We start from the raw sequence: 23,680 nt of genomic DNA on the forward strand, positions 1-23,680 counted from the left end.
TGCCTGCACAGTGCACCCTCTCTCCGTAGTCCGTACTATCTGTGTTAGTGCTCACCATCAATGTCCATCGTCCTTTTCCCGCTCGTGTCTGTCAGCCGCCGTCGGTACACCGTTACACCACCCATCCCGACTGCCTGCTCTGCTAGCGGCAATAGAAACGCTGAGCGCCCATCGGCCGCGCGGCGTGCCCTCATCGGACGCATTTGCACATAATCCAATCGGGAGCGAGCCGCTCGATCCGAACATGATTGGCGACCGTGACTAGCGTGTCTGGGTCGCCGTCCCGCCGCCGTCCCGCCGCTGTCCCACCGCTCCGGCACCGCTCTCAATGCCCGCCCGTCCGCTCCCAAAGGAACTGCGGGAGCTCCCGCCCGTCCAACACAAAGCGCAATGGATTTAAATACACGGCCGGTATCGGCTGTGCGCCAATCATTTCGGCCATTAGGGCTACAATGGGCCAGGACGGGGGATCATATGACGGCGGCCTCGCGGCGAGGGGAGAGAGAGACAGTGGCGGCGCGCTGCGGCGAGCGGCGGCGCGGCGGCGACAGACGTGGCGCCACCTCCGAGCCGAAAGGACCAGCTGCAGAGGACCGGGGCGAGTGAGAGTGAGAGGAGAGCGCCGGTTAAAGGGAGAAGGTGAGAGTGAGGGAGGAGACCACCAGTGTCAACATTGGAGACGGCGCAACAAATCTGTCAATCGAGTGATCCGCTGCGGACTGAAGAACACCATCATTTGTCGAAAAAGGAGCATATCTCATCAAAAACACAACTTCAGCACATATAAAGGTGAGTACATACCATAGTCGAACGTTGCGGCCCCCTCATAAGTTTTATGTTTACATTTTATCGTGAATTGGAGGAAGACCTTTCGGGTTTCAAAATAGGATTTGTTTCCGCCGTGTATATTTAGCGTGAGCGGAACTATACCGTCTCAATATAGCCGACCAGACAGGTTCCGAGGACGGTTCAGTCCCCCGAAGAAGGGGCTCAGGGACTCTAACAGGATGTCATTAGCTTTCAGTAGGCCGGCATCGGTGATGCTTTTCAGTTCTGCTCCTTATCTATTTTAGGAAGCGATTCTTTCTTACGCAGATATTTTATGTGATCGTTCGGGGCTGGTTTGTTCGGTTCGCTTGGATTTCTTGAACATCCTTGTCTTTCCGATTTATTACTGTCGGGGAAGTGTTGAGTAGCTTCAATACTTCTGAACCTAATCGAATACCTTTTATCACTACACTTGACTGTCCTGCAGCCCCTAAGGTCTACAGCTGTCATCAGTGTGCCAAATGCCTTATATACCCACCTTTGTCAGCGGAAATTAGTTCACGGCATGTTGGGTCCTTTGGCAAACGGTATGTGATATCACAATTGTATCGCTCATCTTTCTCAAACGAGACTGATTCTGATTCTGCGGATCCCACACGGATCCATTTCAGGGATCCTCTCCCGGACACCGCTGCTGGCTGATCTCGGATCGTCGGCAGTGCGTCGGTATCGTCGGCAGTGCGTCGGTGTCGTCGCGTCGGCGCCGCCCCGCGAGCCCGTCCCTCCGCGGTGGGCGGTCCGACAGCAGTTCGCGCAGTGGCCGCAGCGCGGCGCTACCGTCGCAGCCGGCCGGTATCTGCCCTGAGTTGTCCTCCGGCTGGGGAAGGGCGCTGGTCCAGGCCGCTTTATCTGGTCACAGCCGGGATGGCTGCCCAGCGCCTGGAGTCGGAGGGTAGCCTGCTGGCCACGGAGGCTCCCAACGTGCTGTGCACGCGGCTGCCGGGCCACTGGCGCTCCAACAAGACGCTACCGACGTGTTTCCGCGTGGTGTCACTAGATGGCATTAGTGACGGCACGGAGGTCATCCTGCGGGCTGGCAATGAGGACAATCCGTGTGCCGAGGTCCGTAACAACCGGGCCGTCATGAAGGGTCAGGTGGCCAAGTTCTCCGACCTGAGGTTCGTCGGCAGAAGCGGTAGAGGTGAGTGGAAATATTAAGTGCGGGACTTTCAGCTAATCGTAGTGTCACATCCTCAGCCCAATTCATTAGTGATGGCGAGCGAGATAGTCACACGGTTAATGAGATTTCGACAAATCAAATATCGACATCGACGAACAATTTCGACAAATCAAAATGGTTCCTCTATTTTTATAAAACAACTCGTTATGATGCAAGCAGGGTCAAAAGGATTTACCCTATGAAGTATAAGTAAAACTTAACGCCACGAACAGCGGCGCAATGCGTTGCAGTGCAGATATCACTTCTTACCGCAGTGGCTGTGTTGTGCCTTGTTATGAAGAAGTACCTACCTTTAATTTGGAATGAAATGTTTTGAATTAGATGCGCAATGAATACTCCAGTTCTATTAATGACGTTCGAGTAAATTATTCATGCATTTATACGACAACAAGATGCTTAAACATTTCACCTTAGGCAGAGGTCTGATGGTTATTAATTCAAAGCAACCCCTAATAATGGCCGAATGTCCTGCAGCTTTTAAACGCTGTCCCTTGCCCCTTATGTCGGCCATAATGACAAATAAATACACTCATCAGAAACATCCACATACTAGCTACATACTCGGCATATGGTTTACAACGATAGCAGCATCACCATGTCGTGCTTGACCAATTAAATGAGTCATTAGGATCAGTTAGGCCGCTGCAATGCACTAATCATCTTCTACAGTTTCTATTGCAAGGTGACTTGGTGACTACATGGTTATGAATTACGGCGTGCATGTTGATACTTTGTGGCGCTTAATATGCAGTGATAACTGCCATTGGGTCTCGTTGAAGGAGCGTCCAATGTCCCACGTAATGCATTGGTTGAAAGCGATGCAGTTTGACTGGGGTGGCGTATTATTATACTCATATCTCAGTAGTGATGTAGTCCACTTAGGCATGAATATTGGCCCCATTGTATTTTTCTACAAAGCAATTACTCATAATTTTGAAGCAGGACATGTCAGGTATCTTTTACCGTATTGTTATTGTTATGTAACACTGATTGACTTTCACATGATGATAGTGCTTTAGATCCAGTAAAAAAAGAAACTTGATGATACATTTTTAGTTCAAGAGTCAATGAGCTTTCTTATAAATGGCCGCCAAAAATTATCTCCCTTATAATCTTGCTTATATTTGTTTATGTTTTGTATATGAAGGTGCTTACATTTGCTGATGTTTTTGCCCCTGTCACGGTGCCCGCGCCCGCGCCGTGGCAGGGCGAATGAATGAATGTATGGAAACGAGTGGCGGTGACATAATGATACACTCTCCACACTCACTTAAAAAAAAAAATAGTCTAAGGCCATTCAAGGTAAGATCGCCAGGTCACGTCAAGTGAACCAAACAGAAAAGCTCGCTATAGTTTAACCAACTGAACGGTTTTTTTTTTAAACTTCCAGTGCCTATTTGATGAGGATCAGCAAATACATCAAACGAAGAGATAGGATTTGTATACCACTGAAATAAGTCCGACTTATTTTTCCGCACTCTCAATCACAAGTCAAGTTATCTAGAATGCATTTAATTACTTACTAGCTTAATAGCATCTCATATTTTACATTTAGCCTTGACCCGGTTCAGGATGATTCCATCTCATATGCTCTAAGAAAGTTCTTCCTTGACCATTTGTCAGTAAGCATGGAGTTTGGCAGCAAAAATGTAAATTTGTAATGTTGCATGTAAATATGTAAATATGCATGTATTCAACTGCTCTTTTAACCCTTGCCGACAGAGGGGGGGGGGGGGGCTCAGGTCTGTCAGGTCTGTCCGTCTCACCATTACATATAAGTCAATGAGAAATCACGGAAACTGCTAACTATTTTGGCGCCGGGAATGATTTAAAACTACCTCAAACATATGAAATCATGATTACATGCGCTCTTTGCAAAGTCCCATGTTTCACTTTTGCATCTTTGACCTTGCATGACGTCATAACTGACGCCATGCAAAGACACCATGACGTCATGTGACGTCATCTATTACGTAACAAAGGTCATACGTGTTTTGTGTCAATAACTCCTGATCAAATTGTTCTAGCAAATCAGAAAAGTCATCATGGTCTCGAGAAGACTCGCCAAATCAAATGGTATGCTGTAATATGATCCCCTTCAAGGCCAACTTTGTGACCTGAATGGCACTGACCCAGCCTTCACCTAGGGTCAACACCTTAACTTGACCTCATCCGAACAAAAGGCATTCAAGCATGAAGAACACGATGGTGCGAAAATGCGGCTCTGCAACGATTTTTGACGAAGATATTTACCAAAAACCAAACTTCCACCTTGGGGCACCTGACCTGACCTCAGAGGTCAGGTCTGATCTGAAACCTTACATAAGCTTGGGTACCAGTAACTGCGTCTCGTAACTGCGCACGCGCTGCTTTTTGCACAAGGCACTAACTCAATTGGAAGCGAAACGGTGAGGGGGCCATACCCCTCTCCACCCTCGACCGGCGCGCATATGTATAGAAAACCGATTGTTTCGGCGAGTGTTTGAGAAATTGCTTGAATATTTTTGTTTTCAAACAAAAACACGGTAGATAACTATGTTCTTAGTTTTGCGCTTCCCTAGCCAGGGGCGGCGGATTCGGGGGGGCAGGGGGGGCAGCTGCCCCCCTGGCAAATTCGTGGGGGGGGGCAAAAGTATCTTTTTGCCCCCCCCCCATAATTTGTGACAAAGCCAAGAAAAGAAACCATATACCTGATTATGCTGTTCGATCATCTGAAGATGTAACCAGATGCCCATATACTTTATCATACGTTGCCTTTCTTAAATGGCAAGCGTTCGCGTTCAATTGAAGTTTTCCTCTCTTCAACCTAGTTTTGGAGGCATTATAAGCGTCAGCGTGACGCAGCAGCAACCCAGGCCTTCAGTGACCGTTTACAGGGGCGACGGATACGGGGTGGCAGAGGAGGCATCGTCCCCTAAGAAACTTTTGGAGGAGGGGCAAACGCATATTCTTGCCCCTCCATAATTTGTGCCTTAAACATGAGGAAAATTTCCATAACCTGATATTGCAGCTATGCGCTCCTACAGTTTGTCCAACGGTGCCTTTTGAATATGTGTAAATGCTAACCATTTCCGCTTTATATCATTTTTTTTTTGTCTTTTCAGGTTCGATTTAGAGATATTTTAAGCGTGCAAGAGACGCAACTCATACCTTCAGTGGTCGTTTGCCGCTATTTTGTCCCTACATAAATGCCGAATCGCAAGCGAGCGGAGACTGAAGGGCTCTAGCCATTCGCTTGCGGGTAGTTAGGACTAATGAGCGCTCATAATAAGCCACTCCCCTGATTTTTTTCGAGCGCAAGTTTCCAGCGCATAAAATGGTAAACGCTGAGGTCGTACACATTGACCGCATTGACCAATGCACGGTATGGTATGACACCCAAAGGCCAGTCATCAGAGATCTGCTTTGGGCATTCGGAGGCTTGTGTGGGGCCAGTGTAAAAACTGGATGTTCACAGTTCAGTATCCGCTTTATTTCGATTTCACTATTAAAAAATTAAATATTAATGTTGGAAACTTTTGAGGGTTAGGGCACTGATCATTAGTGGGCCCCCCTCTGTCTAAAGGCTGGCTATAGAATAAAGAGCATCAAACACGAACAGTAGCGGCGGAACACCTTCAATTAAAGGGGGGGGGGGCACTGCCGACTTTTGGTCCCTTTCTTTCCTTGCAACGCCCATATCGCTAACGTTAAAATGCCAAAATCAAAGGGGGCACGGTGCCCCGGTGCCCTCCCCGTTCCGCCGCCTATGAATACGAAAGCAAAATCTAAGGCATTTGGGAAAAATGAGTATGCCCCGCAGCGTTCGATAACAACCACCTTCCAGTGGGTCAAGCCAACGGGGCCCAAGTCATATACCTAATGGCACTTAACGACAGCACTAACCTTGTCTCACTTTTCGTTGAAGTCTGTTCCGAATGGTTTCGGCCACAGACTGGCTGCACTGAGGTCATTTGGTATGTGCAACTGTAATTAAAGCCACCTAAGGCGCCCTGACCAGGCTGAAGCTGGGTTGGAAATGCTTCGTCTTTGCAGATACCACTGGCCGCTGATTCTCGAGTGCCTGAACCGGTAGATGTCGTGGCAAGATTTGGTGTGATAAGTTGAACCTTTTACCGCAGTCAGCGCACCCTAAAGCCCCTAAGAAAGAAACGCCCCACCCAGAGCTTCTGGATTCTCGTTCCAGGCCACCGTTCCTTCACCCCAGCTCGCCGCCGCGCTCCCTCACCTCAGCCCTCCGTTCCCAGCTTGACGAGCGTTTGGGCCTTATTAAGCCTTGCTGTAGGCTTCCTGTATAAACCCATCGAGACAGCCCGTCTCGGTGAGCTTAGTTGGCAAACTACTGCCATTGGGGAGGGTTTCTGGCGGATCACTGTCCCAATAGGTTTAGATGCGACCGACTGTGTCTGAATGTTTGAGCGGTCTCCTCCCGCTGTGAGCTAGTTTCAGTTGATATCTGTCTCAGAAATACTTTTTAAAGGAAGGTTAAACGGAAATAGAACGTAAAATGAACAGAGGAAATGGTAACGAGTTACCTCATTGAAGAATAGCGCTCGCCTACTTCAAAAGGGTTGGCACCGTTCTTCAACATCTGATATGCGATCGGGGTATGGCATAATTTTTCCCATTGGAGCTTTTTTCTAATACAGCAACAAGAAAAGCGTTTCATCGTCCACTGGCGGATCCAGGGAGCGGGCATTTAAAGCAAATATTTACTCCCCCTCCCCCTGGCCCCTGCATCGCCCGAAATAGACAAAACGTACCTTCCTTATGTTTCCTAATAATAACACTTTTATCAGGATTTTTTTTTTGTTTTATACTGTTCAGCAGTAGGTCCGTAAGGAATCGAAATCCGAGGAGTTTTTGGATTTTGGACACTTTTTTTTGGGGGGGGGTATGTCCCATACAGCGTCGAAAACGCCTTTCTGGATCCGCCTATGACATCATCTCGACTGGGATCTTGCCCCCCCACGCCAAAATCGAATCCGCCGCCACTGTCCCTAGCCATACCTCATTGATGCAGGATGCTAGAGCCATTGTCATTGCCGAAAATGTTTGGGTATTTTACATAGGCAATGCAATACAATAGTGAACCGTATTCAATAGGCTTAGGTCACGAGCAACAAAAATCAAAAGTTGTATGACCCGAGTCGCTCAGCGTTCGCGACTCAGCCCATCGTTCTAAGATCGGTCGTGACGTCATCCAGCGTCGAGTCAACCCCTCCCAGGGGACTGCCCCGGGATCCCACTGTGTCAGCCAGCTGCCTCTCGAGCTCCTGCTGGCTGGTGGGCCGCCGCCGGCGCTGCTTCTCCCTGCTGCCTCTGTCCCTGTGCGTACACGCGTGAACGGGGAGCGGTCGCCGGCGGCGGGCCCACTCTGCCCGGCGTGTAATTAGAATTACCTTCAACGGCTGCCGGCGGGCAGACAGCGGGGAGTCGCCGGTCGGCGGGGGCGGGCCCGGCAGCGGGATGTTCGAACTCGGCCTCCGCGCCGTGTCGGTCCGGCCGCAATTATCCGGCGCCGGTAGCGCGCGCCGACCTGCCAAACGGCAGAGAAACGACCGGCCGCACGACTAATTTGCATTGCACAGGTGTTGATGCAGCAGTATGGCACACCTAGGGGGCCGGCACCGGTGGCAGCCGGCGTGAAATATGGCCCGTGCGGCCGCATCGCTCACCGCACGGGGGCCGTGTGTGGCCGCGGCAGGCCGCTGGCGTGACCGGCGGCAGTGGCCCGGACCGAGCGGGGCGCATCCCGGGGCCCCACCTGCAGCCGCCCCCGCCCCCGCCCCCGCCGCAGACCGCCGCCGAACCACGCACCGCAGCTCGACACTGCGTAATTCATAAATCTTGTATACTGCGCCGATGTGACTAGGCAATTTGCTCTATGGTCAGCGTAATGACGGCCTTTGTTGGCGGCAATGATTGGCCGAGAGGGTAACGAATTGCACGGCGCCACCCGTTACTCAAATATTCAACGCCCGAGTTGAGTCACCGGCAATAGACAACTTTTGCAGAATTTAGAAAAAATGACGATATTGGGAAAGTTTGTGAATGGAGACGGGCTGAGGTGCGCTTTAGTGCTTTAGTTTGGCAGCGCGCATGGCTGGATTGAGTTGTAATACATTTTTATGTGTAAATGATACCATTCAACCCCATTAGCACGCATTAAATGATCCATAACGCCGACGAAGGCTCTACGTCGCCCCATGGTAGCGGCGTGATAGATAGTGAACCGCACTCATCCATCCCGGTTACGACATCTGAAAGGGCTGTTCCAGTCCTAACAGCACATGCTAGACCAATTAGCAACACGAAAATTACGGACCGCGCGCGGCGCTCTACAGTCCGGCCATGGTCCGCCCCCAGCCGCAGCGGGCCGCGGGTCTGACTGGACCCACGGTCCACCTCTGCCGCACAGTACGGACAGACAGGGCCACCACCGGCGGGCCGTGCGCGGTTCCGTGTCAGCGGCCGGGCGCATCCTTCCGGCTGGCCGGCACAGAGGCACACGCGCCGTCTGCAAATAGCACCCGCATTACCGGCCCTAAAATGGGCAAATTGTCGTTGGAGCGCGTTCGTCGTGCTCCTAATGGTGATGGATAATCAGGTGATTAGCATATGAGCCGGTGTTTTACCCCGCTAAGCGGCGTGTCCAGCGCCCGGCCCATGGTAATTAAATTAGCGTGCAGGTGGCCGCGAGAGGTAGCGGCGGGCAGAGATGACCGGTGGGCTGACTGTGGGCCGCGTAGGACCAGATTCGGCGGCCGGTAAATACACGTCGGGTTAGGACACAGTGGTCGATTGGGAACTACCTGGTTGAACCAAACATATGGCGAGGGGGCTATCGCCCAGGTGTTGTTATTTTACAGAACATACGGACGTACACAACCCAGCGATTATTCAATTACTCATTATTCAAATTGCAGTTTGTATGCTGATAACGCGCGGTTCAAGGCTTGGTAAATTGCGTTCATCACACCTTGTTTCCGTTTAAAAATGACCATGATGATAACCTGCATATCACATTTGATACTGTTCTTCGTAAGAAAACTGGTGTGCTCCACAAACATCAATCATCTAATATTCTTTTAAGGCTCGTTGTATGTAAGGCATTTGATGATATCGTTTTTTTTTTTGTTTTACTTTAATGACCTCCTTACAATGATAATGAAACTTTCATCTCAATTCGTTTATTTTTTATATGAATTTTCGGCCACGGGCCATGATCACATATACATATAGTCAAAAGCAAAGTCAAAAGCAAGTTTTGACTTTGCTTTTGACTATATGTATATGTGATCATGGCCCGTGGCCGAAAATTCATATAAAAAATAAACGAATTGAGATGAAAGTTTCATTATCATTGTAAGGAGGTCATTAAAGTAAAACAAAAAAACGAAATCATCTAATATGGTAAATTATATTCGTGATTAATGTGCCGTGATGACTATTACATAAACAATGAGGCTACACAGAAATAAATTTTATCCCCATTTTCAGAACACTATTTGAAAAGTCTAACTTAACGGTGAAACAGCTCAAAATGATGTTACAAAGCATTAAAATCTAGAAATGTATACAATGTTGCAGGATTTATTGACTTCCATAATATGTACGACTACATAATAATATGTACATTCCATAATATGTACTATATGTACACGAGTACATATAGTTAGCCATGTAGAATATTGCAGTCCTTTCGATTGAGATTTTCGAATTTATGCCCGTATATAACAAAAAACAAGTTTTTGAGCGTATTCTCAGCCCTGGACTTGAGAATAACAGCCCTGAATCGCGATCATAAACGTGTTGCATTCAGCGAAATACATAAACTAAAAGGAAGAAGAAGAAATAAACGAAACAAAAATGCGGTAGCTGAAAAAAAAAATTGTCGGTGGCGTGTGCGAGTGCCCCGTGTAACCTTCTCTTTACCTGTGTGTGTGTGTGTTGCAGGGAAGCAGCTCAACGTGAGCATCACGCTGATTACCAAGCCGATGCAGGTGGTGATGATCGGCAGGGCGATCAAGGTCACCGTGGACGGACCCAGGGACCCGCGCAACAAGTCACGTGAGTTTAACAGGACACGGGTAGTTGACCCAGGGCGACGCGGAACAAAGTCACATGAGTTGAGCGGAACCCACGAAGCTTGCTCTTACCCTATCGGGTGTTCTCCCAAAATCAATGACATGATCTCGCAGTTTTAACCTTACTGATCTAAGTTGAGACTAGTTTGCTGTACTCTTGATGTCGTCCTCCCCCCCCCGGCCCCCCCCCCAACCTAACCTGACCCCTCTTCTGTTCCAGGTTGCGACTTCTACCCTGGCCTGGGCTTCCCGAACCCGTGGCTGGAACATCGTCTGGCAGGTCACCTGCCCCCGCTGGCTGCCGCCTGGTTACCTGGCTTCCCGGGCCACCCGGCGGCCGACCCACGCCTCAGCGAGGCTCTCCTGCACGGCCTGAACGGTGAGCTAGACGGTGGGCCGCGGGTTGGATGGGGAGAGTCAAGAATTTGTGTTTGGTGCGAGGTAGAAGAGTGGATGGTGTGAATGCGTCATGAGGGGAACATTTGTTTTGAGTCTGTATAAGGGGCTTTTCGAATAAGTATGAGGTTCGATCTAGTGTGTAAAGGGAGAGCTTGAGGGTTTCACTTTACGAGACTATAGGAGGAAAATGATAGCGTATTCAGTTCTGATTTCTTGTCGTCAGTGAGAATCTCTGTCACCATCTCAAACTGTCCGTCCCCAGCCTGACCCCTCCCACACTTACCAACACCCCGTTTCTGTTTCAGGTGGTCTGGCCCGCTCGCCGCTGACCTGCCTGTCCAGCCGGGCGCCGCTGCTGACCAGCGCCCCACTCCCTCCCCCCGCCGGGGGATACGGGGCGCCGGGGCCGCGGTCCGCCTTCCACGCCGTGGCGCGGCCGGCCGCCGAGCCGGGATGGTCGCCGCTGGGCGCTCTGCTGGGTGCCATGTCCGCCCAGCGGCTGCTGGCCAGCAGTGGGGGGCGCGGCGGGTCAGCAGGGGGGTCGGAGGGGGCCGACTCGCCCTGTGCCGCCAGCCCGCGGTCACCGCCGACGGCTGAGGTGACGGACGGGGACGGCAGCCCGACCAAACTCTGGAGGCCGCATGTGGACTGAAAGGGGAGGGGAGGGTCCAGGGAGGGAATAGATCTCATTGTGAGGCGTGTGTTGGAGTGATATTGTACTGCAGACGGTGTTATAATAAATGTGCTTATTTATAAATAGTTTTTTGTCATTAAAATAAAGCTTATCCGTATCACAATCTAGTACCGTCGGTGCGTAAATATTAAGTGCAATGCGACGCAATATCATTAAACTTATGGAAAGCGTAGTTCTGCTGACAATCGTACTCATATTTGGACTAATCTCACCTGAAGCCTGCCACACGCTGTCCTGCATTCAGTAATATGTTTCATTCCAGCGTCAGCCGGTGTAACATACAATCAGCCTAAGTTGCGGGGCTGGTTTAATAAAACGAATGCCACCGCTTTCTCGGTTGCCACCTTTCTCACAGCCTGCTTTTACATTCCACGTTCAGCCAACGACAGCCATGCAAATTACATCCCTTTTCAGCCACGCGGATTTTCCCGTCCAGTGAAACACAATACGAATGAATTAAAACTCTTGATTGGTATTTAGATTGGGAAGCCTGAAGCGCGCGTGCTGGGGGAAATTTGACGGGTTTCCAGGGCGAAAATGTCACCAAATATGCAGCCCTGGTGGAGACGATAGCGTGGATTAGACGGCGAATGGCCGCCAGTGGAGTGGCGAAGAGAAGCGAGGGAGGAGAAGAGGAAGGAAATAGACTGCGTGCAATATAAACACGAACCGAGATTAGAAGGGTGTGACATATATTATTTTCGGGACTACGAATTTGGATATCAGCGGCGTTCTTACATATTAGCCCACAGCTGACTATGCTGACCGCTCGTAGACATCATCCACTAGATTTGGGGCCTCTTGACAAATGATATCAGTCAAATGATAATCCTAGGCTAACGTTATAGCTTACCTTAGAGCTTTCAAAGCGTCGATTTACTAAGAAATGCATTTGAAAATTGAAAATTTATCATGAAACTTGACGAGCCGTATCTACCTACATAGTTCTTATGAGGCGCCTTTCATATGGTGAAAAATTTGAAATTGAAACATTTGATTTCACACAGTGTGTGCAGGAATACAGATTAATTTTGCAATTCACCTTTGCATTTTCTAGTTTCGTTTTAAAGGTTGCTACATGCTTCGCAGCTGACTAGTCAGGTGAGGTGTATTTATGTGGCGATACCATTCTCGTGAAATCATACGGGTTATATTTAAAAAATCGTCGTGTTCTGTGCGTCGGATGTGCATACTCTTCACATCTAAACTGCACCTGGAAAATACTGCGTCAAAACAGCAAAATAGAACAAAGAACACCATGTCCCATTATGTGTTTTGGGCCTCGACTGTTGATGAAACACTTTTTGGGGAGATCCTTTAAGCCTAAAAGCACGCATGCTCCCCGGCCCGGTTGGGGAGCCAGGCCGCGGCGGCACCACTTGAAAGGCAGCGCGGCGAGCGTCTGGCCACGCTCCCCACCGCCGGGGGCGTCCCTCTCCCCGCGCACGCCCCTAATCTTTTATCTGCGCTCCCCCTTATAATTTATCCCGCATCGATTCGTTTTATCTAAAATCCATCCACGCGACTCTTTGTCATTGGCGACCTTTTATTCCCGTTCTTTATCCCCGAATCCCCTCGTCTGACCAGGCTGCATAATCGGCCGGCCAGAGAGCAAACCCCGCGCCCCGCCAGATTTCACCCCTGATTTGGCCGCTCCCGGCGCGCCCCTGTGTAATTTCGACGCGCCGCGCCGGCCGCCCCATCGGGCCACCTCGCCGATGAAGAAATCAGACGACATTACCGTGCCAGCTGACAGGCAGAACGGATGCCGGGTGGGGAGCCGCCGCCGCCACCGCTGCCGCCGCCGCGCGCCCGCTGTCGTCCCGCGGTACCCTGCTCGGCACAGCGGCGGCAGAGGGGAGCCGATCCGACTTATTGTTATGATGAAGAACAAATAATTCCCCAGTTGATGAATTATGCGAAAAGGGGTGGGATTAGAGCGGCTCAGCGGCGCCTGCGACCCTCTGATCCGCTGAGAGTGGGCCAGCCGCCGGCGTGACGCAGACTCGTCGCTCTGCCGTCCTGCTGCACGCCACAACAATGCAGCACTTGGGACAAACTTGGCGCAAATTACGGTGGCTCTGGTGGTATTCACTGGCTTGGCGCGGACGGCTGTTGTTCGACAGTCCTCGGGCTAATTGGTAGCAGGTTCAATTAACGCGAATCAATACCCCAGCTGGCTGATTACATTTGGGTATGGGTACAACAAAATGGAGCCCGGCGGCGTGAGAGCAAGCAGACAAGGGAGATTCAGATTGAAACATCGGTTTCTCCAGAGTCTGTAGTTAATTGTGAGCTTTAACAAGTAAAACTACGGAAACTGACCGTGCTGTATTTTTATATTGATCGCAGAAATTGTATCGTTTGCGTGTAACTTCTAGTAATGTAATATCTAATGCGTTTCTAACCAGACGAAATTACATATAATCAATGATTTCTCGCGCAAAACTCGAGAAGGCAGCATCGAGCGTCTCAATTAGTAAAGCTAATCTTGTGCATGTGTATTTCATAATTCAAACATGTGCATTAATTGATAAATTCAGATCTTCTTTGTAATCAGCTCAACTGTCCACAACTCTCATTCAATTCATTAATCATTATCTGCATTTCTGTTACCTTGGGTAGTCGTAAAAATAACCCCATGAAAATGTCGGACAACTTTCTTTTCTCATCTTAACCCGCGCGGGGCTGGGGGGTAAATTTTACCCCCCCCCCCTCGCGAATTTTTGCGATATCTCAAAAACGGCGGCGCGCAGCGCCGCCAAACTTTCAGTACCTTTTCTTACATCAATTTGACACGTTCCCTGAAAATTTGAGCGAAATCCGTCGGAAATTTGTTGAGATATTGACGTTTTAGTGACGTCATGTTCGCCATTTTCGCCTCAAAAACGGCAAAAGTTCAAACGCCGCTAACATCTTCATTTTTAAAGGAATCAAGACGTAACAAAAAAGGTTATACGTAATTTTACTTTGTCTATCAAATGGCTATCTCGTTTTTTTTGAAAATTTTGGATTTTGGCCTAAATTTTTTCAAAAAACTGACTTTTTTGGGAAAATCATTATAAAATCCAAAATTTTGAGTCTATCGAAAAAACCGGAAAAAATGTCAGAGAAGTGGTCTATGTGCACCTACATACCAAATTTTAGAAGAATCGGTTCAAAAATGTGGGAGTTATTCAAAATTTTATGACGTCACGACACACAAATTTTTTGAAAAATGACTTTTTTGGAAGTTCTAGACCTCGTACGAAAACAAAAATAGCACCATTCGATTCGCCGTGAAAAACTGCATCAGATAGACGCCTTTTTAGGCCTTAACAACCAGCTTCAAAATTTGACCTCACTTGACCTGACCTTGACCTGACCTCGACCTGAAAATCATCCAGAGGTGGTCCATATCACTTATTGAGTGTGCCTATTGAATTCTATGAGTAAAATGACCCATAAAACATGTGTCGCACATGCCCTTTTCTATATTTTGTTTTTTGGTGACCTGACCTGACCTGACCTGACCTTGACCTTGACCTCTGAATGATATTGTATGCAACGAATATTGTCTTGGTAGCCTAAGAACACGTTTTGGGCGATCAGTCTCAGTCCATGACTCCATTCTTCGGCAACTACGGTGCAAGGCCGATACTGTAGAAACTTGCAATTTGTACCCTTGACCTGACCTTGACCTTGACCTCAAACTTTAAATTAAGTACATGTTTTTAGTAGTTCGTGATGAGAGCTTTCGATTGGCGTTTGAATTTTCCAAATCGGACCATTAGTTCGGGAGATAACAGGGGGGTAAAATTTACCCCCCCCCAGCCCCGCGCGTTCGGCTGGAGACCCCAGCCCCGCGCGGGTTAATAGATCATGAAAGGAACACATGAAGATTGACCGAGCGCGTAATCGTAAAATGGACAAAAATGTCACGGTGTTATCTTGGTATCTGTTTGACTTTGAAGCAATAACATAACCAGGAACCGAAAAACTGCCATCAATTTTCGTCGCCTTCCTCGTGTTCCGGCTGTAATCCTCCCGGCTCAACAGCTCTATCTCGCCGGCCGCAGCTCGCGGGTGCTGCGAGCCTGGGAGAGTATCGGCGCGTCAGTTTCCGGGCCGAGGACTGCTGGCCAAGTTGAGACCAAGTTGTGCCACTGGCAGCTCTCAAACTTTGCATCAAAGCGACCTGACGTTGAAGCCAGTCCATTTGGTATTTTGAAATTGATCCCGGTAAGCCGCTCAGCCGCTGGCAGCGGCAGTTTCTGCGGGCCTCGCCGGCTTGAGACCGGTCAGAACTGTCCGCTGTGTCGGGTGGTCACATCTAAAAATGGCTGATGTAACAGCAGTACAGCTGCTTGACTTACTGATTTACCATATATGTACTATATCTTAGATATTCGTTCGAACTGGGGAAACTTATGTTTGCAGTAACTCTTTGTCAAGTTTACGTAAATTTTTCGTTCTCTAGAAGTATATGAAACGCTCACCTTCATATTCTTTCATTCGGTCGTGCATATTGTTGACACAAATTATCACTCTCGAAGCAATGCTGTAGACAAAACTCTGAGAATACCCTCCAGTCCTAGCTCTGCACCGACACTTGCCGTTCTGATGTCCCAGAAGGGCTAGCGTGAGACTGGTGCCTGTGCTCTCTCTCTCTCTCTCTCTCTCTCTCTCTCTCTCTCTCTCTCTCTCTCTCTCTCTCTCTCTCTCTCTCTCTCTCTCTCTCTCTCTCTCTCTCTCTCTCTCCCTGTGCTCTCCAGACTCACAAACAACCAGCACTTGCACACACTAGTCACTACACTCATACTTGTGCAAAGAAAAAAGTCACATGCAGACAACTCATGTCTCTTTTTTACTAGCTTAACCGAATATGGCGTCAGCAATAGGTATTGATGGAAAATTCTAACAGGTCCATTAGCGTCGCCACGGGGGGGCAAGCGGGGCAGCTTGCCCCCCAACCTCGGACCGGGCACCCCCTGAGATCGATACAGATCCGATGAGATTTTGGAGTCGGGAAAAAATGGGGGTACCTTTCTGAGAATGCCTGTGAGGTCAGACTCGGTTGGAGCGTGCAGTTCAAACCAGAGTCTGACTCGCAGTCGCCAAAATCTTCAAGACTCCGAGTCCAGACTCGGAAATGTCAATGCTGCGATCCATTCCATGTTCCTAGTTCGTTCTTTATTACATTTTACAGCTGATTTTCATAAGTTTTGGAGTGCTGACACAATTTTCGTTCAAAGCGTGAAACGAAATCTTAGGGGCATTTCTCAACTCTCGTCAAATGTCTGCGACAGGCTCAAGTACCGTACAAGTGTCGCAGGGCTCATGAGCTTGCTTTAAACAAAGGCTCCTAAGGAGCTCCACTGAGCCCTAAAGAAGCTTTCAGAGGGCCCAAACCGGCCTCTGAAAGTTCCACTGGTGTCCATGTTCTCTGAGGGCCCATACAGGGATCTTCGAGCCTTCGAAGTTCGAACATTTCTGAGAACCTTAAATGGCCTCTGATAGTTCAGTCAAACTTTGGAGGCGACAGACCTTGCTAACCCCAAGCCGGCATCTGAGGGGTCACAGCTCACGTGTCCCTCTGAGGTCCGCAACACCATGTTTATTATGTCCCTACGTAGGGTCCTTAGGGATTCGACACAGACCCCGAGGGTTCACACTGTTATCCGAGGGCTCCAGGCTCACCCTGGGCCTAGTCTCTTAGCGCCCGCCGCCCACACTGGCTTCTGAGGGCCCCACCTTGGGCTCGGAAAGCCCTAAAGCACCACGTACACGTAAATATTTGAGGTGACCCACGCCGATCTCCGGGACCCTAAGCATGCTTCTGAGAGTCAGCACTGACCCTTAGTGGCCTGAAATGGCCTGGAAGTCCCAAACCTATCTCTGATGGATCCCTTGCCGCTATGCCGTGCGTAACTTTTGGTTCCGTTTAACAGTTTTTGTGCACGTTTGCAGCGCTTCCCTTCACACGAAAAACGAGAAACTTTCGTTCACACTCGAGTGAACAAAACACTTCCTCTTACTAGAGCAAAGATGAATTAGGTACTTCCGATTCACACTTCAGACATTCACTCTCCGCCGAATGCCCAACTTAGCTACGATCGGCGGCTGGGATAAGTCCTATGCATTTCACGTAAAACCTCTGCATGCATGCGTGAATGGATGTTTTAGCAGGGTGATCCGATTAAATGGAGCGTTTTTCACCTTTTTCTGGGTAATGATCATTAGAGTCGAGCGTCTGCACAGGGGCCCTCTGCAGTGCGTCGGCAATCGCAGCCACTATATACTAGTTATAATTCTACCAGTCGTTTTTGTCATGGAATTTCAAAATTTCGAATTTTTCTGTAAAAATTACTTGTCATAGCTAGAAGGAAACCTTTGTCACCATCGGATTCCTCGCACCATTGCGCGTCGAATGATATGTAAAACGAGTGAGTAAAGACTGGGGAAAGGCAAGTTTTAACACAAAAGTTGATTTTGCCCCCCCAACCGAAAATCTCTGGCGACGCCTATGAACAGGTCACTCGTAAATGTGGCTATGCGGATTACGGAGGCATGCTTTCAAACATAGCTTTAATTTTTCAACCGATGAACCAATAGTTATTAGCTCCTTTGTACGGTAAATATATTCCTTTGCTTTCCCTTGCATTCCCTTGTGTCTCAGTTCCCTCTGAGGCGGCGGGCACCCCGCGGTGCCGTCGGATCGTTCACATCTATGTCCGGAAGCTGCGCCACTGATGGCCGCCGGTCTAATGGCCGTGGGTCGACCGACCGACCGACGACCCGTCGGCCATTGGCGACCACCGGACGGTGCCCGCGGCCATCTCTGGCCTCACGGCCGGCTGTGGAGGCTGGGGCGGTATATCTGGCCATCTGGCCGTCCTCCGACCAGCCACACTGGCCGTTTTCACGACGGAATAGCAGGCATCTATTTGATACCAATATAATCCTTTGGTTCCTCAGGAATTTTAGTAGTTCTTTTTAGTAGGTTTACCAGCTTTCGAATGAATGGCGCGTTAGTTTGCTATTTTTCTATTAAATATCACATCGATTTACTTTATCTAAGGATTTATCACTAACATCAACATAAAGCGTAAGCACAATTATAAAATTATGAAATTATTAAATACTAGTACAATAGTTAAAAAAAGATACTGAGTTGCCACACTACAAAAGATATATTCATTTATGGCGCACGACAGACATTTAGAAAGCAGCGCCCTGTTTTATTGCACGCTGCTAGCCGCTTCCATTGGGTTTTGCAGGCCGACGTCATTGGTTGTTACACGTATGATGTCACGCGACTTGTGGCCTATCACGGCTCTTTAATGATCTCCACTAAATGAATGCAACAATGGCCTTTTAAGTTGATATCTGTGGCCATCTGTCTATGGAGCGACCAATATGAAAGTTAGATGAATTTACCGGGGTTTCATGACTATTAGCAAGCAAATGTGTATCAGGAATGGATTCAGGTGGAGAATTGCGCTGGACCATGAGTGCTCGAGCGCTCCCAATTCCACGCCGGTTTGGCTTTGGAGCCGAGACAGACGATGCGGGTCAAGGTCACCGCTGGGGTAACGCTGGATTGGCTGCGCCCGAGCACCCGTAACGCGGCACAATTCTCCATCTATAGATTTTCCTATTCGCTCAGCATTGTGATACCTAGGTGTTCGTAATAGCAATTACTCTGCTTATGTACTTATCCCCGGTTATTTAAAAGAAGTTTTTGTGAGGGGATATCACGGCTATAGGTAGGTTCTCAGTTGCCCTATTCACGACTTTCAAAGAATGCTCCGATATCTAAATACCGCACAGACCTACTGCATTGGTGAATCTGACAAAAGGTCTGTGGAATTACATTCCCCCTCACCACACCCCTAAAAACTCATCCAGTGTCCAAAACCACTTTTATCGACTCGCCAAAAAAAAAAAAAAACACACACACACACACACAAAGCATGGGGCATGTCAGCTCTCAGTTCATTTATCATTGTCTTTACCATGGTTCAATTGCATTGCGCGATTCAAAGCACGTGAGTGCCTATATAGTATATATGTAGAAAATAATACCTACAGCAAAACATCAAAAATTACAAAGGCTACAATGCTTAAAAAGTAGGTTCATCAAGGAAGCCCATTTTAGCTTGCGTGGTGTTGCCAACCATGCGATTCCAACGCGGGCTATTCACAACGTCTGCAAAGGCACGTTAACAACTAACAAGCCGCCACCGCTGCCACTTATTCATAGATGGTTGATATCGCAGCTTGAGCGTCAGCAGCGCGGCCCACAACGCGTCGGCGCCAGCGCACGCAGCTGTTGGCACTCGGCAGCCGGTGTTGCGACTTAACGGCCGGCCGGCCCCATGAAGGAGAAGCTCTTGCTGAAGCTTTGTGATCGCCTCATAGCCGCCTTGGATGTCATCTTTCTTGGCAGATCCATCCGTTCAGATGGTACGGTGCAGTCTGGATAAAGGACGAAGTCCAACGCCGCTAACCCCGCGACCGCCACCCCAGAACGTGGCCGCAGACCGAACGGGCGTGAGGGCCGTAAGGGCCACCCCGCCATCCGGTAGGTGGCTGAGCTGCGGTGCGCGGCGCCGGCTACATCATCGCTGGTGGACGCATCGCGGCCGACGGAGGTGGGGCGAAGGGAGCGGCCTCGGCCCCTGCCTGCCGCCCGAACGCCTCCCTCGGGGGCGCAAGCCCCGCCCACGCGCCTCACCTTCTCGTGGTGGGGGTGTTTGCACCAAGAGGCGCACCTGCCGGAGTCAACCGACGACTTCAGCTGCGACCGAGTCGCACACCGTCAGCGCGGCCCCCGAGTGGGGGGCTGCGCCTAAATGAATAGCCGACGGGAGCTGCGGTCCGCGTCCCGACCACTGGGCGCGGACCGCGCCGGCGGCGATGCGAGGGGAGGCGCTGCCGCCGGCCACAGGAAGGAGAAGGAGGACGAGACGCTACCGACAAAACCAGAGACGGACACCAAACAACCCACCAGAAGAGTCACCAGAGCCATGACAAGACAAGAAGGAACGGCCGATGCCCGAGCAACTGCAACCACTGAAAGTGCAACTCTGCGTAAGGCAATGGCGCAGCTTATTGAGGCAGGAAAGCAGTGTCCCACGGAGGACTTCCAGTTGTGCACAACCGTAGAGGCGGAGACGCTACGTGAAACGATGAAGCGACTCATCCAACGGGGCAAACAGTGCACGGAGGAGGAATTCCGACTCGACAGTGGACTGCTCGAGACGTCAACAGACAAGACGGAACCTGAACCACAAGACATGCCAGCCTCCGGTCCACCGAGACGTAACTCACCTCGCAACACCCGAAGACAAGACACTCGGAGCCCTGCAGAGGACACACGCGAGGATCGGCCGAGGGATGGGGTCGTGGAGCAAGCCCAGCCGGAGAGGCCCCGTCCCTTCGCCGCCCTTGTGAGTGCAGCCAGAGCGCTCCCACAAGAGGACTACCGGCCACCAGAGCATCTGACACGAACAACACGAAGTACAAAACTAACTCACAAGGCAGAACTACACATAATTCAGTTGAACGCTAACGGCATCGGTGCAACAGAGAAGAGGGCAGAGATCCTACGATACGCCGAGGAACAAAAGGTAGATGTCCTCTGCCTCCAAGAAACCAACCTCCGACAGGGACAGGAGACCCCGAAGTTCGAGGGATGGGAGGTGGCGGCGCGGGCTGACAGAAGACAGCATCGAGGAACGCACGCCGGAGAATCCCATGGATACGGAGGTGTCCTGACCCTGGTCCGTAGAGGATGCGGCTTCGGCTTCGAACCGATAGCGTACGACGTACGAGACAGAAACTCCGACGCAGTCATGATAGATATCCAATCAACGACACGAACTGTAAGGCTGCTAAACGCGTACATAGCCACAGTAAAACCAAGTAACGAAGACACGAGAAGGGACGAGTTCAACCCGGACAGCCTCCCGCAGGGAAGAAACGTTATCATCGCAGCGGACATGAACGCACACCATGAACTCTGGGACTCCAACCGTGCGAGAGACCCCAGAGGGGGCAGGATCGCCGAGTGGATGGACCAACATGACATGTGTGTGCTCAACTCCGGAGCTCCGACGAGACATGATGCGAGCGGTAGAGGCACCACACCAGACGTCACAATCTGCCATGCCGCCCTGAGCGGCGGGATCGAGTGGTGTATCGGGGAAGACCTGGCGTCGGACCACCGCCCGCTACACATCAAGGTGGAAATGCAAGTCAAGACGCCGCCCCCAGCAAAGAGGAGAGCGAGACTGTGCCTGCGGAAAGCAAACTGGACACTGTACCGAACACTGACCGACCACAAATTCAAGCACAAGCTACGCCGCATGACATCGACCGAGGCAGCGACAAGAAAACTCACTAGAATCATGGTCCAAGCGGCAGAGAAAGCCATCCCTCGCGTGCCACCCCGGAGAAACGCGAAAGCATGGTGGTGTGAAGAAGCCGAAGAAGCCGTGCAGCAAAGAAGGGAAGCCCGAGACGCCCTGAGGAGAGACCCTGGAAACGAAGATCTGATGGCACAATGCACTGAGAAAACCGCACAAGCGAAACAAGTTGTAAAACGTGCAAAGCTGAACGCATGGGCCCGCGAATGCGAGAAGATGGACGCGGCGACAGACAACTCGCACCTCTACTCCACAATCAAGGCGATGGATGGACGCGGGAAGAAGCAGGGATCGACAGCTATCCTGAAAGTGCACAGAAGATCTGCAAAAACAGCGAAGGAAAAAGCAGATGTCATGGCTAAACACTATGCCCAAGTCAGCCAATCACAATACTCAGCCTCAAACCAGGAACTCAGAGACCACCAGAAGGCCAGACGACAGGCGGTGAACAAGGCGGTAGCCCAACCATGCAAGCAACACCCAAACTGCCGGGGCAAAGTCTGCCGTCCCTACAGCCTGACGGAGCTGGAAGTGGCCCTGTCTCACATGAAAACAGGTGCCCCCGGCCCGGACGGAGTGATGCCACAGATGCTGAAGGAACTCAGCACGGCGGGCAGGAAGACGCTCCTCAGAGTGCTGAACAAGAGTCTCGCATCGGGAGAGGTGCCCACCGCCTGGCGCAGAGCCAAGATCATACCGATTCACAAGAACGGGAAACCCCCGGAACAGCCGTCGTCGTACCGCCCCATCAGCCTCACCAGCTGCATCTGTAAACTGGCCGAACGCCTCCTCCAGGGCCGACTGGCGTACCTGCTCGAAGCGAATGGCACCCTCGTCCCAGAACAGGCGGGCTTCAGATCCGGCCGGTGCACAGAGGAGCAGATCGCCCGACTCGGCCAAGATATTATGGATGCCATGGAAGCGAAGCCCACCAAGAGAACAGTCCTGGTGGCTGTAGACATGACTGCCGCGTACGACCGTGTCAACAAAACCAGTCTGCTCTACAAGATGACGGACATGGATGTTCCACCATGTATGATGAGGTGGATCAGGAACTTCCTGGCAGATCGAAGAGCCAGAGTGGCATGGGACGAGACGGCATCCGCAGAGGTGAAGATGCGGGAGGGCCTGCCGCAGGGAGGAGTGATCTCACCGCTCCTGTGGCTCTGCTACATCAACGACCTGGCACCAGTGCTGCGGCGGCACGACGTGCAGATCGGCATGTACGCAGACGACCTGATCATCTACGCCAGTGACAGCAGCGTCCCCACAGCCCAGGCCAAGGTGCAGGCGGCAATGGACGAAGTAGAGGAATGGGTCTACGCCTGGAACATGACAATCAGCGCCACCAAAACCAAGACAATCTTATTCACCTCCAACGTACACGAAGTAAACTCAAAGAAAAAGGTGGACATCTGTCTGGGGGACACGATCATACAGCAAACCAGCGAAGTCACAGTGCTGGGAGTCGTCTTCGATACCCAACTGTCTTTCACCCAACATGTACAGCAGCTGAAGGGCAAACTGGCAAAGCGACTGCAAGTCACCAAGGCCCTGGCGGGAACCACGTGGGGTTGCAGCTCAGTAACCCTGCGAAGGATGTACTGCCAGTTCATCCAACCCGTAGCGCTGTATGGAAGCGCGGCGTACATGTCGCTGAGCCGGAAGACGAACAGGGAGAAGATGGACCAGGTCGCGGCCGCCGGAGCCCGAATCATCACGGGCTGCCCAGCCGGCACGAGGACGAGGGTGGTGATGGCGGAGGCCAACATCCGGAGCATCTCTTCTCTGGCTGAAGAACAAGGCGCGATCCTGCGAGAGAGGGTCATCCGTCTCCCTGACAGCGTCCCGGCCCGACAGACGGTCACCAGGAAGATGAGGAAGCGGCTCGTGAACCGGCAGACCTGGCGCGAAGAAGCGACCTAGATCGCGAAGGAAGCGCTGCTAGAGGAGACGGAGAGGGAGACAATGTCCCTGCCACCGCGCCCCCCGTGGCTGTCGATGGGGAAAGGAAGGATCAGCTTCCACACGGAATCTGGTGACACCACCTCCAGACATGATCCACCGGAAAGAAGGC

The 23,680-nt window shown here is 50.7% G+C and overlaps 1 protein-coding gene across 1 annotated transcript; it reads left to right on the top strand.

The window, feature by feature from the left end:
* Positions 1–587: 587 nt before the first annotated feature.
* LOC122373174 (segmentation protein Runt-like) lies at positions 588–11,252 on the top strand. Its single transcript, XM_043351008.1, has 5 exons — positions 588–789; positions 1,440–1,969; positions 9,968–10,081; positions 10,319–10,477; positions 10,803–11,252. The coding sequence occupies exons 2-5, from the start codon at positions 1,693–1,695 to the stop codon at positions 11,147–11,149; spliced, it is 897 nt and encodes a 298-aa protein (XP_043206943.1). The 5' UTR covers positions 588–789; positions 1,440–1,692; the 3' UTR covers positions 11,150–11,252.
* The last annotated feature ends 12,428 nt before the right edge of the window (positions 11,253–23,680 follow it).

The sequence above is a fragment of the Amphibalanus amphitrite genome, unplaced genomic scaffold, assembly GCF_019059575.1.
Source record: "Amphibalanus amphitrite isolate SeventyFive unplaced genomic scaffold, NRLGWU_Aamphi_draft 001454F_arrow, whole genome shotgun sequence".
NCBI classification, from domain to species: Eukaryota; Metazoa; Arthropoda; class Thecostraca; order Balanomorpha; family Balanidae; genus Amphibalanus; species Amphibalanus amphitrite.

Bases quoted from the DNA above. Each gene is read 5' to 3' on its own strand.
- LOC122373174 (XM_043351008.1), top strand. From the start codon at position 1,693: ATGGCTGCCCAGCGCCTGGAGTCGGAGGGTAGCCTGCTGGCCACGGAG. The intron at 1,970-9,967 runs GTGAGTGGAAAT...TGTGTGTTGCAG, and splicing joins CGTCGGCAGAAGCGGTAGAG to GGAAGCAGCTCAACGTGAGC. The intron at 10,082-10,318 runs GTGAGTTTAACA...CTTCTGTTCCAG, and splicing joins GGACCCGCGCAACAAGTCAC to GTTGCGACTTCTACCCTGGC.